Here is a 16,427-nt window from a genome sequence, read left to right on the forward strand (position 1 = left end):
TCATCCAGGAAAGTAAATCTCCAAAAGTTGATTCTGTTCATCTGGACGTAGCGTTTTGTGGGAGAAACGTTTCGTCACTCATCCAAGTGACTTCTTCAGTCTCAGCTGACTGCAGGTGTCTCCAATCTTATAAACAGTACATTTGCATACTGACTGAAACCAGCCCACTGAAGGAACAATAGGCTAGGAGGTCAGTTCCTTAATCTTAATTATGCAAATTCTCATGACCATTGATCAACAACCACTGACCAAAACCCACTGATCAAAGAACACTGATCAATGGCTATGAGTACCATTCACAGAGAGTTGGGAAATGGCTGCAATCACAGCATTGTAAGATGGCGAAAGATGTACCCTTAGGCCCCCTCCTTGATTCAGAGATGGTCTTTCCCTTTTCACGTAAATGGCCTCCTTGACTCCGCGCTCAAACCAGTGTCCCTCCCTGTCCAAGATGTGTACATCCTCATCATTGAACGAGTGTCCACTGCCCCGTCAAAAACCTGTCCATTATGCTAGCAGTGTCCAAGCATTCTTTTCTTTTTTTTTCTTTTCATACCGTGCCCCCTCTGCAATTGCTCTGCGCCCCCCCTAGGGGGCGGGCCCCACACTTTGGGAACCTCTGGTTCAGATTAATGTGAGTTAAGTTGTATTCTCCCAACATCTGTAGCATTAAAGGGTACAGTCCTGTGCCAGACTTTGCATCAGGTGTTTAATATAGTATAACATGTTGAATGCTTGTATTTGTTTTAGCATGTTCAGATTTTACCCAAGGCATCAGAGGACACTGTTGCTCTTGTAGCTGTTTCTTGATGTGCTGGTAGTGTGAGTGCCTGTGATAATAAAGGTGACAATTTCTCATGTCCTCACAAATCAGATTAGTGGAAGGCCTTAGGTTGGCCTCTGATGTCTGACCTGTTTACTCCGTAACCCTTCATGTCTGGCAAGTTTACTCTGGAACCTTTTAATCTCTCCGGATTGACAGTTCGCTTGAGGGAAGGGGTGAGATTTACCAAAGCTGGCATAATGGTTTAATCTGGTGTATCAGTGCACTCCTCAAGTCCACTCACCTCACAGGCCAACATTAGTTAAAAACTCCATGTAGGACAGGAGGAGGTGAAAGGCTCCTGGATGGCTCTAAAGATGTTAGCTTATATATAAACTTATAAACTTTTTCAGCCATAGTCACGCAAACATTTAACTTTACATGAGTGTGTAAGAAGGAAATCTGACACTAGCTCACTGCTATAAATTTTGAGTTCTTTGATCCTCAGTTATTTAAATAGCTTCATTTCTAAGTTCTAACTTTAGGATGAATAACTTTGATTCCACTAAATCTCTAACAAATATAAGAATTAGCCTTGCTGTTGTTTCATTAACAATTTTTAAGAACTATTAATTTGGAGCTGTAACACATATATATAGTATGGAATTAAGTTTTGTTTGGTTCTTCTTCTTCCAGAAACTGTAGAAGAAAACCAACAACTAATCCTCAAAAAGTTGGCCATCCTGCTAAAGATAAGAGGAGTGGTTTCATCCCAGGTGGGAAAAAAAGATAAGGAAATCTTTGACTCCCTGATTCAGTCAAGTGCTTTTGGCAGTGTATAGTAAATGTGAAGGTTTGTGCTACAGCATTTCAAGACACAAAAGGTCTCCTGCTTGATACCAAATAACACCAGTGAAAATTGCAATAGTGGTCAAACAATTGCTACACTAGTAGTTATAAAATACACCAGCACTACAGCTTGAAATATGCTCGATATTTTTATTTACATTTGAAAAAAGACAATTAATATAATGATTCATTTGCTTTATGTGTATTTTTTTGCTTTTTCATTTGCCAGAGAAAGCTATATTTACTAAAAAAAGAAAGAAAAAGGAAACAATAAATATTTACTGTACAAATCAAAATATTTCTCTTTTTTTTTCCCAAAATGGAGAACATGAATATTTATGCAGGAGCCACAGAGGAGACCTCTGTCTTTGATGTGGAGACTTCAGAGCCATCGTCCACTTGTTTGCCAAAGAGCTGCATGATGCATGTGCGGAACTGATTGGGAAGGAATAAAATAAAAGCATGTTAAAAACTGAAACAAATGTCACAGGGTAAATTTACCTTTGTGTTAATATTGTGCCCACCTGTCTGTTCATGAAGACATAGATGATTGGGTTGTAGATAGTAGCGCTCTTGGCAAAGTATGCAGGCATAGCAGCAGCCAGAGGGTGGAAGGCATATCCAGGGTTGGCTGCAGCAAAGCAGGCAAAGAAGGTGTAAGGTCCCCAGCAGACACAATAAGCCACGATCATGACAACGACCATCCTGGAGACTTCCTTCTCAGCCTTCTGGGTTGACTCTGACTCCTTTTGCTGCATGGCAACCTGTGGTCGAAAAATCAAGAGTGTGAGATCAAATCTTCTAATCTCACATCTCTGAACTACTAAATAAAAAAATCAAATTAAAGTAGCTTACAGCACGGATGGCCAGCCACACAGCAAGGTAGCACAGGATGATGATACCCAGGGGGATGATACAGCAAGTAATCATGAGAACAATCATGTAGGACTGTACTCCAGGGTCTTCACTTCCACTGAACACATCAGGCCCACAGGAAGTCTTCAGTCCATGAGGCCAGAACCTATTGCAAGAAAATGTTTAGTCTGTGGGTTATGTTTAAACACTCAGTCTTTGCATGGATCTGTGACTTTTTAAAAGAAGCAGCAGAATAGTTTACCTGCTCCATCCAAATATGGGAGGAGCACACCAAAATGCAGACCAGACCCAGGAGAAGACAATTCCACCTGTGGCCCATTTGGCATCAAATTTGACATTTCCAAAAGGTTTGCACACAACTATCCATCTTTCCCAGGAGATGATTGTCAGGGACCAAAGAGCAGCAATACCTGTGTAAAGAAGCAGTAAGTTTATTTATCCTGCAGCCTCACATTTGACATCATCCTGTCTTCAAATACATTTACATTTAATATTAAAAAAAAAAGAAAGAAAAACTTGTGGCCACTTACCACAAGTTGAGACAGTAAAGCCTTCAAAGACACACATTGGGTGTCCCAGAATGAAGTAGCCAAAAAACTGGTTGCAAACACTGATGGTGCTGGCAAAAACAGTCTCTCCCAGATCAGCAATGGCTAGATTGACCAAGATCCAGTTTAGAGGGTGACGGAGTTTCTTGAACTTCCATGTGGCCACTAAGACGAGACCATTGGTGAAGACTGACGCGATCACCACAAAAAACATCCAGACTGTTGCAAGATTGTAAACCCATCGAGGTGCGATGTGGTAATTGGGACCCTCAAAGGGATCTAAAAAAAGGAAACAAAAAACACTGTAGAATCTCATGTTTCTCCACAACCATTTTCCGTTACACTAACTGTGGTCCTAACAGTTTACATGTCTTTTTGTGGTTTGACCCCCTTTGTGTGCCAGATTGTCCTTGGGCAAGCGCCTGAATTCAGAGTTGCTGCTGATGGCAGACCCTGCATACTAGCTCCACTACTATTGGTGGATAAGTGTACTTGTACGTGTACTTGTGAAGGCAAAGCACCATGTAAAGTGCTTTGGAGAATCACTAACAGCACTACTTATGTGCCGTAATCATTCACCATTTTGATATACAACAGTCCAAACTACTTGATTAGATTTGAATCACATTACAGTTAAAAAATGTATGTTTATATGAAATGAGCCTCTGGGTGTTTATTGTTTGAAAAAAACAGCCCACATCTTTGTTACCAAGCTGAATGGATACAAAGGATGGTTGTCAATAAGATGTAACAATACTATCATAAGAATGGCAACACACACTGGCCGAAAACAGTTTTAAGTTACTCTTAAAAATGCACACTCATCTGTATGTAGCATCATTAGTAGACATAATTGTTTCACGATTAAAAGACTGATTTTGAATCGGGCTCTAGCAAGTCAACAGCAATCATTTCTTTTGTTCTTTTGTTACTTGCTCCCACCCCGATCAATTCATGAGAGAATAATGCTATGATACCATACCTCTGGTGTTATTGCTGTTTGTGTAAGTGAAGGCTGATCCCCTGGTTGTATCTTCATGATACCGCCTTGCAGCAAAACTCTGTTTTCCCCACTCTTCTGCCATTCTGTTCTTAGAAGGAGGTCCTGAGCTGTTAGCCTTTCTTGTCACTTGCTACCTCCTTGGCTGCTTGGTGCTACAGGTCTGACTTTTGCTTTTATACCTATGCTTCACAAACCTTTGATTGGATTAGGTCACAATCAAATTATAGCTGTGGTGTGCCTATTGGCAGCGCAGCAAAGTGGCAAAGCAATAACCCTGAACTGTAATTAAAACAATCAACTAATGAGGTTAAGACAAAATGCTAGAATAATCTTGTTTGAAAGTGGATTTCCGTCTACTGACTTCAGATAAGGATTAGTTTCAAGATCTTTGACCAACAAATGCCAGTTTTGTGTCCTAATTTTTCCACACTGAGTTCTCTAGTGGCTCAAATGGTCTATAGCCGTGTATAAATGAAAAGTAGAAACATAAAAGTGCATATATCTCTCAAATCACCATTTAACCTAAAAAGAAAATGTTTACTTTTTATACTTTTGAATACAGAGAGGTGTCAAATCCAGACACTTTGCAATATTTAATATTTATGCTACTGTGATCCTAACAGGTATATGTGTCAGCCCTGATTTGCATAGCACTCTCAAAGCAGCTTTAGTGGAGGTGGAGATCCGCGGTCCTATAATAGTGCAGGTTTCAGTTGTTGACCTGTGAGGGAAGTAAGACACTTTTAATCCCTCCGGAAAGAGGGTTCATCGGATTCTTTGACAGTCCTTTGACCCTGCAACACACGTCATAGCCCTTATGGCAAGTGGCAAGCAAAGGGAGGAACACTTTTTGTACTCATGAGCATTATGAGCAAACCTCATGAAACTGGTTGTTTGATTGACTGTCTTTAGGCTAATAAGTAACTTAAACAATAAATAAATTAAATGATAAAATTTAGAACTAGCTCATTCAAGATGAGTCACTTCATGATGGATCTGTGAGGGTGGCTATTGAAGACTTCATTTGGTTATGGGAAAGCCTGATAATTGAAAAGCTGGTAGTAATTTTATGGTACAAGACTGCGTGAGAGTGTTTTTAAATCTTTTCACGAGTTGCAAATTCTATTGTGTTTTCACATTTTTGACAAAGAGCACTGAACGCAATCTGCCTAAAGTCCCTCTGTCCTCTGTCTGATGCACTCCTGCAGGATAGTGTGTATCTGGGAGATCTGTTCCAAGTCTCTGTTTATGAAATCCAACTTCACACGTTAACAATAACTCATGCAATTATGTGACAACTGGATGATAATTCCTGTAGCTATTTAATTATGTGATTAAATTGATATAGGAAAAAGCACTGGAGGATCTGTGTAAGCCTTCGGAGAACCTAATGCTTCTATGGCCATTGATCTAATGTTCAAAGTGTTACCAGTGAAAACCGGTACCAGAGATTTCTTAACAGAAACTGTTACATACCATAGTTATGATTTTTTTTTAATGACTAATGAGATAAAAGGTGGGACGTTAGTAAATCTAGAATCAAGACATGAATGTAAAAACAGGGTTTTTACTCAAGATGAAAATTTCAAGTTAACAGAAAAAAGCATGCGTAGCTACAAAACAAGATTCTTTGAACTGATTAAAACCAAGATGAACAACGAGCAGAACTATGGGACTTGGGAAGAAAAGCATTTCCCATTATTTTTCAACCATTTTGAAGGCAGTACTGTGAAATGAGCATGCAGGGGAACTGGGAAACTGCTGTTTATTGATGATTTAGCTGCTGAGTCAAATGGTGATGTGGCAATGTCTCAGTGTACACATGGATAATAACAAGCAATACATACAGCAAAACAAACATGAGCTCCTTCAGACCGACGGTCCTAAATGACTGAGTCAGTCCTCTAAGTTCAACCCAACAGCTACAGCTAAGGCCTAGCAAAGTAAATACTATGTTTTCCTCTGGGGAGCCAACACAGTATTTGGTGTCCGTGGGTTAGACAGACAATGACTGCAACAATTAATTAAATATATATTGACTTTTGTTTTTTGGAGTTTGAGTCAAAGATATTAACATCTTAGCTAATGTTAGCTAAAACAAGTATGAGATAAAGGTTCCAGATAACACAGCTACAAAAACACTGTGTGATGCTAGCAAAGCACTAGATTAATATTTGGGATTACAGATGAGGTCTCAGTCCTGAATCATATTTAAAGTTGCTATTTCCTAAGTATTATTCATCAAGCTGACCATCATGCACATTTAAAGCTGAATAAAATGTCATTTTCAGTGGCAGCAACATTGTTACGAAGCTGCAACAATTATTCCCTAAAGCATATGCTGCTCTGTGGTCTTTCTTGACTATAACATGAAGCATGATTCACAACATTTAAATCACACTGCATTCAGTAAAACCTGAAATTTTCAACTGAGATCATAAACTCGGGTAGCAGACGACAGTTTTAGTCATTTGAGCAGGTTTAAGGAATCATGAACTGCTTTCGACTTTCAGAGTTGTGCGCTATGTTAATCTTTTTTATACAGTCTATGACCTAAAACGACTAAAGCTGAGCTGCTTCGGCCAAACTAAGTATAACCATTTGGGTGGAGGGAATTCCCTGCCTGATCTAGTGCCACCCAGAGGCCACACTGTCCCAGCCACAGAAAGTGTAACATGTAGCCTACTTTTAGAGCAGGTTAACTAATGTGATCATTGTTAAATTTGATAAGAATGTTTTGTTTACGACTGCAAAACCAATCCGACGCTTTAAGTGACCCACCGGGTATGCTCCCGAAAGGCCGGATTTGCCACTGACTGAGGAGGATGTGTCAGTATTAACTGTTCCAAAACACAATTGAGGCAACAGGTCAGCGCAGAAGGTTAATAGTTCATTTCGGTTGTTAACGCGCTGTTTAACTTATATTCCAAAGCCTGTTGTCTCCGAGGGGACTCATTGTAATGCACTAAATATAAGTGTGACTCAGCTCTTTGGTTGTAAATCACAAAGTAGCTGTCAGGTTTCAAATATCTTATTCTGAAAGAAATTCCTCATCTGCAAAGTTTCATTGTGGATCTTTCACTGGCTACAAACATTACCGTAACTGTAACATTATACGATAGCAGCACTGCACCAGTGTTCCTAGCTGAAGACGTTGCAAGGACAGCAGCTGTGTTGCACCACCTTCTCCTGTCTTAGCCGTGAATGTCTAACCTATTTGACACAGTGAAAAGTGAGCGAAGGTTTCTCATCTCCAAGCAGGCCAAAGCAGATTATACGGACAACTCAGGTTCCTCCACAAAATAGATTAACACAGAGTAATTACTTTTGGCATGCTCGCTCCGTAACACTTTAATCTCTCCGGAACGACGGTTCATTTCAGGGGAAAGCTGAGGGTCCTCAAAGCTGCTGTAGTGGTTTACCTTAATCCCTAACTCTGCACTTTTGTTGAGTCCACTTCTTGCACGGGTAGCAGACATGCAGATTTGATAAGAACCCTTCCTCGGACAAGGACTTTACACCAGGAAAAGGATGGACCCTAAAACTGGAGGGAGTTGTAAATTTTCTTTATATTTTTCCACTTTTGTATTTCCAACTGTGTCTCTCTTCATGCTAGCACTTGCTAAAATTTTCCACCTTAGATTAGGAAGCAACAGTGGGTTAAACAAAGACATTTCTAAAATGTGAAGTTAACTAGGGATCTATCTCTTAATGTAAATCTACATATCACCTGGGAGGTAGAGATGATGCTAGGTAAAGGGCTTTTTGGTTTTGTTTTACTCTGGCTGCTTTTTCCACGTGACGGCGTGATGTTTCGAGGGTAGGTCTGGAATTCCGCTAGTTCTGAACTATTCGTGTTTGTCAAAAGTTCACTACTAGCAGAACTCAGATCTGCTCCCGACTATCGACTGGTATCTCCATAACCATAGTCACTAAGATGTCTGGTTTATTCATTCGCTGTCTTAGGTAATTTCCAGTCATTAACTTGCAGTGACAGGAAATGACTGCAAATTACTCCACTGGTGTGACGTGAACCAGCTCCATCTTTGCCAATCTTTACTTTCTTGTGTTTACTTCACACCAAATAATCCTGATTTATTTCGAATCTGTCTTTGAGGAGGGTTTGATGATCAAAGCTTTTAGTCCTTTTCTCCTGCTGCAAAGATGTCCAAAAAAAGAGAGATCAATTCCAGAAATATTAGTATGATGTGTGATTGTGTGACTTTCACTTCTTAGCAACAATGCTTCTTGGTAATCTTAGTTTTTTGGTATTTTGGCAAGGACTGTTTTATGCAAAACTCTGAGGGTTAACAGAGTTATAGATCCAAAATGTAACTTGCAATTTTCATTTAGGTTTTTTTTTTTTTTTTAAAAAGCACCAAAGGAGTAGTTATAGTTCCATTTTTAGATTTGTTTGTGCTTTCAGTTGCAGAAAAACCCTGATATGAGTCACTGTGAGGTCAACAAACCACCTTACATCAGTTAATATTTTGATTTCAAGCAAGCAAAAACAGAATATTTGGCTGCAGCTGCCTGAAAGATGTGACCTTCAACCATCACAATCATCTGGAATATGGAGTTTCTTATATGCATGTGTAGATGCATATAAGAAACTGCATATCCATGTTTTGATCTAATTGAACATTTGTTGTGATTATGGTATGGAGGTGGATGCCTTAGAGGCATAGTGTCCTCTGATTGCTTCCCAATCAGCATGCATTTGAAGAAATCTACCATTTTATGGGGAAAAGGGCTTTCTCTGCAAGAAAAACAGTTTTGTATTTTATTTTACTAAGATAAAAGTTGAGCTTTTGTGTCTCATCCCCATTCGTTCATAATCAATAAAGACTATCTTACAAGTACACTCTAGGTGAATTGTAAACCAATTGTGCTGCAATGAGATTAACGGGTTCTCTGTTAATCTCTATTGGGACTGCTGTGAAAGATCATTAATTATGACGTTATCTGTAGGCCAAATGCTGCAGATCCTCACCTTTTCCAGCACAGTAGCAAATTAACAATTATATTTCAATTTAACACGCAAAGTGGGGGGTTTGCTCAGCAGACTCAATAACATTAAACACTTACTGAAAACTGTAATGTGGCTTTTGCATTATGTTTGAATTGCATACAAATGTCCTGCAAATAAATGCGACCATTTTCTTTACCATATTTGGCTGTGATTGATGCAGGGTTTCAAATATTAACAAGGACCTGGAGATAAATGCTGCTTTCTGAGCATCTATAAATAGGAGCTATGAAATAAATACATGAGCCTTGAATAAATCAGAAGAGTGAGGTCGGTTTGCTTCATTTTTAAAGTTTTTTTTTTCTTTTCCCACTTCCATTTCAATATGAATGTTTACAGGAGTGTGTTTTTGCTGTACTTGTCTTCACTCAATTAACTTTTACTGGCTTGCCATGTATGTGCATGTGTGTGTTTGTGTTCCTGCATAAAGAGTACACCATGAAAGACTAAACTAAACTGAAGTGCGAAACTAGAAACATTTCCTTCACTTCAATAACACTGATGTGCATTTGTGGATTTTCCTTTTACCTCAAGTATATCCCGCTGATCCCATGAGCCCATCTATGTGATGAGCTGATCCAGGAGCAGTAAATGTTGTAAATATAAGCAGCAACATTGTGTCCAGTTTATTGGTTTTCTCTTGCACAACACCACTACACATTAAAAAGATAAACAAATATATTATTTCGGGTTTCCTATAATAACTGCACCACAACTTCTCAAACATATTTACACATATTTCTATCATACTGTAAGTATTTCTGAAACCTAATATGGGTTTTGATGACCTGAATGTTATACTGAAAAAAGACAAACAAAAAACTAAGCAAAACAAGATTTTTAAAACAAAATATAATGCTAAAAAAGTATGCTTTAGTATCATGTCCATCATTATGTGCAGTGATGAGCCTTTTAAAGACACAAATAGTTGCTTCATCAATGAAATTTATTGCATTTTTTAAACATTTTTACTGCATAAAACTATGTATCTGTAAGAATAGCAAAAATACATTTGTCATATTATTAGCATTTCTGTGCTATGTTCAGTATGCGAGCTGTCCAAATTGCGCATGAGTAACCTATGCAGGTCCAACTTTAGAGACTTCAGTGGTCGATTGACTTGATGACTCTTCATCGTCACCTCCGCTCATTCCCAGCATCTTCCTTATACACGAGCGGAACTAAAAGAGAATAAAGAGGAAGGTTTTGGTCACTTCTTATTAATCTGTTTAATAGTCCTTGTAAAAAACCATCTTAGTCACATTAAAGTGTCTCAGGGGAGATGGAGGGGACAGACCACCACTCAGTGCAGCATTAGGATGTTACCGGCAGTGATGAATAAAAGGCAAAAGCTGGTACAACAAAAGTCAATCTGATTGGCTGGCAGAAACTTATTATTTACTCCCTCTTGATGTTTTTTTTTTTTTTTTTTTTAATTTTCAGGAAAATTGGCAATAAATGAGTGTGCTCTTTTTGTTCCATGTTTATTTAGGCTCAACTGTCTGTCAGATTTTCTCTCGGAGGATGGGTCAACCCATTTGTATTTTCTAACAGCCACCATTAGAGGGCGTCAGTGGCCAACTCAGTCACAAGCTCAAATAAAAACAAAACACAAAGCTGATGTTCCATGTTTGTTACTCTGATTAAACTAAGCAAAGCTTCAGTTTAGTGAAATCTATGCAAAGTTAATCTAAGTTAAATTTATTTCACTCTGAGCTGCCAAAGAATTTTACCTGCTTATTGAGGAGGATGTAAATGACAGGGTTGTAGACTGTGGAGGCCTTTGAGAAACAGGAGGGAATGGTGGCCAGTCTCAGGTCGAATGGCTGCCCACGGTTATTCACAACCCAGACGGCAAAGGAGGCATATGGCATCCAGCACACCAGAAAGCCCAGCACCATGATCACCACCATCCTGGTCACTTCCTTCTCTGCCTTCTGGGTGGAGGCAGACTCTGCTTGGGCCTTTACTGCCTTTTGAGACAGATCAGTTGTCAGAATCAGCATCAGACTGGAAAATTGTAAGTATGAAAATATATTCATTCCCACCCCTTCCCTGGTTTGTTTTGCCTTCTAGTATTTCTCTGTAATAAACAAAACTACTCATAACATAATCGCCTTAAACATAGGATACGACAATTACTAACCAATGTCATATTGCCTACCGATTTCAGCATGAACAGCAGCTGTGAGTAGCAGAAGACGATGGTGGAGAAAGGGACAGCAAAGCAGAAGCAGAAGAGGAACATCACGTAGGTTTCATTGTTAAACTTGTTGCCTGTTGTGTACCAGTCTGGGCCACAGGAACACTGCATGCCCTCTGGGATATACCTAGAAAGAGAAACAATTTTTTTCCGCTGTGGTATCCGTATACATATATTTTTAGCCTTAGGAGAAACATTTACATCAAGATTAGAGCAAATGAATTATTAAGCTCTCAGTCTATATTTACTCACCTGCTCCATCCAACTAGAGGTGGAAGTGCAGCGCTCAGACCGCAGACCCAAGTCAATCCACAGCATGCTAAAGCATGGCTGGACTTGAAGGCAAAGTTCCCAAGTGGCTTGCACACAACCAACCATCTTTCAAATGCTACCACAGCAAGAGACCACAGGCTAACCATGCCTGCAACAGGACAAAGATAATGATAATCATGTTAATATTTAGAAATGTTCTGTTCAACAGCAGCTGCTTTTTATATATGGGTTCACATAAGCACATAACCAACAACTTCTTTAACAACAACAGTGTCTTATGTGGTATTCTTTGAAAAGAATAACATTTTGGTGTTCAAAATAAAGTTACCTTTATATAGTACCATAAGGTATGCAATGATATTGGCACCAGTACACTGATAGCTCTATTTCTCCTACAAATAAGGACACAATATGTATTATATGTGTCATGGGAAAAACAAATAGCTTCTTCTTCTTCTTCTTCTTCTTGTTATTATTGCAGTCCAGATAAAAAATATCCCTATTGAGAGCGCTTTGGTTGACAAAAACTGGCATATGTCAAATCTCTAAGATACATCATTTTAATTCGAGTGTAATAATATGATGCATGATGTAACCCTTTTTTTCTTACTTAGCAAAGTCTATAATTATGCTCCTTACCACCAAGAGTTGCTGTAAATCCTTCAATCTTGCATGCAATTGGACCAAGGAACATGTATTTAAAAGCAAAGCAGATGAAGCAGGTGAAAGAGCCCACAGAAGAGACGAGGAGGTTCGCAACTGCCAAGTTCACCAGGATGTAGTTTAGATGAGACCGGAGCTTCTTGTATTGGACAGTACATGCGATAGTGAGGACATTGATCACTGTGCCGGCAACCCACAAGAAGAACATAAATGCTGACATGGAATAAAAGACCAGCGGGCTTCCTAAATGGTCCTGGGGAACCAGGTATGGGCTGAGGGATGTGATATTGTTGGTGTCCAGAGGGATGGGGATCCAGAAGTCTTCTGGGAACTCTGTGGGACGACTTCCTCTCATTTTCTTAGATGGTGTTTGCGATCAAAATCGACACCTAAAGATATTAAATAAAAACACTTTAAAAGACTTCAAATAAGCTGCATCTAATTTTAAATAGTACTCAGAGATTTCATGTTTCCTTCCGTCTTATATCTGAGATGCTCATCTGTCTGAAGCGGAGTTAACGGCGGCATTTATAGGAACTTTGATGATTGCTAAGGCTCAACATAATTGGCTAAAGGACAGGATTTAAAGCTTTCCTTGCATTCCGATAACAACATACCCTACCCAATAGCTAATACACAGATTACTATCGCATTACCAGACTTGGCAAGGATCATCCCATTACATCCTAGTGTAAGGGCAGTGTGTTTTTGAACCATATAATCTGATCTACAGGGACTTCCAAGAGGTCAGTGCATGCATCTCACCCTCAGTACTCCAGGTTGTGTTGATTTATCTTTTTTTCTGGCACAATTATTTTTCACCAAGAAGGAGTAGTCAGTCTTCTGGAAAAAGTGGTCGGATTAAAGAGAAAAAAAGTTTTCTGTCTCTTCATCCCTTATCTTGCTAAGTACTCATCAGATCTACTTTATATTTGGTGGTTAGAGGTCCTTTGAATGAGTCATGGTCTCTTTTTTGGGGGTCTTCCCTCTATTGACTGGCAACATTATCAAACCTTTAAGATCAAATTCCTTCCCCTGCCGAGGATATCACATTCCTCTGTGACCTCTTAATTATGTCACCACTTCAGACAGCATAGTTTATATAAACCTCCACTGCAGTGAACACTGCTCTAGGCAAAATGTTAACCTCCTAGGACCTGGTGTCCACATATGGACATCACATTTTGGGTGGTCTAGACCAAAATATCAAATTTTGATCTACAGAGGCCTGATATCCACTTATGAGGACATTATACTGCCACTGTTCTATTAAAATTTAAAATTAATGTCCTCATATGTGGATCTCATTTTTCCCAGAAACAAAAATCAGGAAAAAAAAAAAAAAATCTGGTAATTCTTTGTTTTTACATTCATCAGGTCCCAATCAGCCCAAATGGCACAGAGAAATTAAAAATGCATGCCATGAAAGAGTTCAGGTCTTAGGAGGTTAAACCACTGACAGGTGAAGTCTATAACACTGATAATCTTGCCAGAAACTTTCTTGAACCATTGGATTTTGGTATTTATGTGGATGTTATTTTTGTTTGTTCCAGAACAAGCAGACCCCCCCTCCCCCCAGCACTGGAAGCAGTCTGACCCAGCAGGACAATGTCCAGGAGTAGATACTGTCACAAAAACATCTTAGGGTTGGCTTGAGTTACAAAACAAAAAGTCCAAGCCGTTGACCTGGTATCCAAATTCCACAGATCTTAATCCGATGAAGCATCTGCCTGTACTTGACCTATGAGTCAGGACTGTCTTGGTATCCATGCATCCATCCATTGATTTTCCTACACTTATCCAATTCTAGATTAGGAAGGTGGTGACTGGAGTCTGTCCCAGCTACAATAGGGACAGATCACCAGTCTATCTGTGTATTGTATATATTTAATTTTTTGCCTGTAAACTCCATTTTGGCAGTTTGCATTGAGTGACAAACATGCAGACTCACTTTTAGAAGTTATACAGCAAAAACACTTGCTCACCCTACTCTCAAACCTTTACTTTTACTACATAGTAAATGTTTTACACAGCGTGTCAGACAAATGCCATCTGTGAGCAGGAAAGAGAACAGAATCTTCGGCTTGAGACCAGTTAGGATCTTTGAAATCACAAAGAACAGCACTGTCTGTTCATCACTGTCACACAAGTGGCTTACATTTTGCTGCACACTTCCTTTCTGTAGTTTTCATCTATATGTAAATATTTGCAGTTAGCTGGAAATGACGAGTGCTGGTGGAGTGTTTTAGAACTATTGCTTTAGCAAAAGTAACAATAAAACACTAAAACATCTCACTTTACATTAAAATATATTTAGCTTTAGCTTTTTTTTTTTTAGCTTTGATCTATAGTCATGCATTTTATTTAAATAAATAAATAAATCAGTGACTGCTAATTAATTTACACTGTTGGTCTGAATATATATATAATGAGCTGAAATTAAAGTAATGAGCAGTGTTTGACTTGATTAACTGTCGAGATCTAATATTGAATAATGCAGTAACACATCCCAGCCCACATAAATGGGATCTGTTACTGCACTGTTTAATGTGAGTTGACATCTTTTAGGACTAGCACACTCAGATGCCCCTTAAACATCTGAATCAACACATTTACAGTAAAGCTGCATTTGCTTACACAAAAGAAAAACAATGCTGTGGTAAAATTGTATTGTGATTTCCCAGTGCTTGCAAAATGAGTGCTTGTTTCCATGTTAATGCTAGTTCTATTTCCACACAACACATAGATGAGCTGTAAAAGCAGAGCCCACAGCAACTTGCTTAGAACGCTAGTCTTCCATCATCTCCTTTCAAAGAGCAACGTTCAAAGTTTTTAAACAACCAGAAAAAGCTCATCTTGACAAACTCAAGCCATTGTTGAAGAGACAGGGACATGCTGCAGAGTTGAGTCTGTTTCCAGAGATAATGGCCAGTTGTGGCTACAAGATGGCATTTATTGAAAAGGGGGATGCAAAAATGCAAGAAGCATACTGTCTATATTTATGACGCAACACTGTTTTGAGATTGCTTGGACTGTGGTACATTTTCATTCACGTGTTTTTAGATTTCAATATACAAGCACTGCTAGCCCTGCTTTTATGAAAGACGCTGGTTGTGTCTTTCAGTTTTAGTTCAGTGGTTGTGTGTGATGACACTAGATGACTAGGTAATATTAACTAAGCAGGATTATTTTTTTATTTTTTTAATCAAAAAATAAAAAATAAAAAATCTTCCTCTCGCCCCTGGGGGTGGTCTATCCTATCGGGTCCTCTACCAGAGGCCTGGGAGCTTGAGGGTCCTGCGCAGTATCTTAGCTGATCCTAGGACTGTGATCTTCTGGACAGAGATCTCGAATGTTGTTCCTGAGATCTGCTGGAGCCACCTAGTGCTCCGATTACCACTGGGACCACTGATACTTTCACCCTCCACATCTTCTCGAGCTCTTCTCTGAGCCCATGGTATTTCTCAGGTTTCTCGTGTTCCTTCTTCCTGATGTTGCTTTCATTCAGAACCGCTACATCTATCACTATGGCCGTCTTCTTCTATTTGTCTACAACCACTATGTTCGGTTGGAGCCACCATTTTGTCTGTCTGTATCTGGAAGTCCCTCTGCTCTGTCATTCTCCACCACCCTCGGGGGCATCTTCCATTTTGACCTCGGGACTTCCAGGCCATATTCGGTCTATGTTTTTGTTTTGTTTTTTTCATTTCCAAACCTATAAGGTGACAATTGATACAGGTGGACAGCTAGTTTTTACTGCTGGTGACAGAGACCTGGCAGACCCTGAGACCCTGTCTTTGTTTGGATAAGTTGACCAAAAATAGCAATTTTACTGACTTCTGGTTGAAAAGTCCTTTTGCATAAAAGTCTTTTGCGAAAAATCCCACAGCTCCAGTTGTTTTTCTAGTCTTATGAAAGACAACATGATGTTAGTTAAACTGTGGTCTGAGAGCCAGAGAGGATGACAAACGAGGGTAAGGTTGAGAACAGATCTACCTAACTGAACAGACACGTTGCAGTTACATGTGTATCCGATGTCCATCAGTTTCTCAGCCATGCCCACTCCTTCACTGATCATGTCAACTTTCAAAATACCAAGATGGCTGAAGGATATGACTATGGTTCATGGTGCTTATGTGAACTATACTGTTTTATGTTACGTACACCTTTTTGAACGATATAATATTTTGTATTTTGGTTGCATGAGAGTGACCCGAACG

General features: G+C 39.2%; 2 protein-coding genes across 2 annotated transcripts; both read right to left on the minus strand.

Annotated features, from left to right (window-relative positions):
• Nucleotides 1-1,926: 1,926 nt before the first annotated feature.
• On the minus strand, nt 1,927-4,267 carry LOC116314880 (red-sensitive opsin). Its single transcript, XM_031733018.2, has 6 exons — nt 4,019-4,267; nt 3,019-3,315; nt 2,730-2,898; nt 2,468-2,633; nt 2,137-2,376; nt 1,927-2,047 (listed from the first exon to the last, which is right to left on the minus strand). Exons 1-6 carry the CDS (start codon nt 4,119-4,121, stop codon nt 1,949-1,951), a joined length of 1,074 nt encoding a protein of 357 aa, XP_031588878.1. The 5' UTR covers nt 4,122-4,267; the 3' UTR covers nt 1,927-1,948.
• Nucleotides 4,268-9,698: 5,431 nt separating this feature from the next.
• Nucleotides 9,699-12,680, minus strand: LOC116314882 (blue-sensitive opsin). Its single transcript, XM_031733019.2, has 5 exons — nt 12,184-12,680; nt 11,524-11,692; nt 11,233-11,398; nt 10,802-11,041; nt 9,699-10,249 (listed from the first exon to the last, which is right to left on the minus strand). Exons 1-5 carry the CDS (start codon nt 12,560-12,562, stop codon nt 10,148-10,150), a joined length of 1,056 nt encoding a protein of 351 aa, XP_031588879.1. The 5' UTR covers nt 12,563-12,680; the 3' UTR covers nt 9,699-10,147.
• Between the last annotated feature and the right edge of the window lie 3,747 nt (nt 12,681-16,427).

The sequence above is a fragment of the Oreochromis aureus genome, linkage group 5 (assembly GCF_013358895.1).
Source record: "Oreochromis aureus strain Israel breed Guangdong linkage group 5, ZZ_aureus, whole genome shotgun sequence".
Taxonomy (NCBI): domain Eukaryota; kingdom Metazoa; phylum Chordata; class Actinopteri; order Cichliformes; family Cichlidae; genus Oreochromis; species Oreochromis aureus.

Excerpts from the sequence above, each read along its gene's own strand:
- LOC116314880 (XM_031733018.2), bottom strand. The coding sequence starts at position 4,121 with ATGGCAGAAGAGTGGGGAAAACAGAGTTTTGCTGCAAGGCGGTATCAT. Across the intron at positions 2,634-2,729 it reads CCCATATTTGGATGGAGCAG|GTTCTGGCCTCATGGACTGA; the intron begins GTAAACTATTCT and ends TTCTTGCAATAG. Across the intron at positions 2,048-2,136 it reads ATGTCTTCATGAACAGACAG|TTCCGCACATGCATCATGCA; the intron begins GTGGGCACAATA and ends CTTCCCAATCAG.
- LOC116314882 (XM_031733019.2), bottom strand. The coding sequence starts at position 12,562 with ATGAGAGGAAGTCGTCCCACAGAGTTCCCAGAAGACTTCTGGATCCCC. Across the intron at positions 11,693-12,183 it reads ATTTACAGCAACTCTTGGTG|GCATGGTTAGCCTGTGGTCT; the intron begins GTAAGGAGCATA and ends GTCCTGTTGCAG. Across the intron at positions 11,042-11,232 it reads TGCTGTTCATGCTGAAATCG|GCAGTAAAGGCCCAAGCAGA; the intron begins GTAGGCAATATG and ends CTGTCTCAAAAG.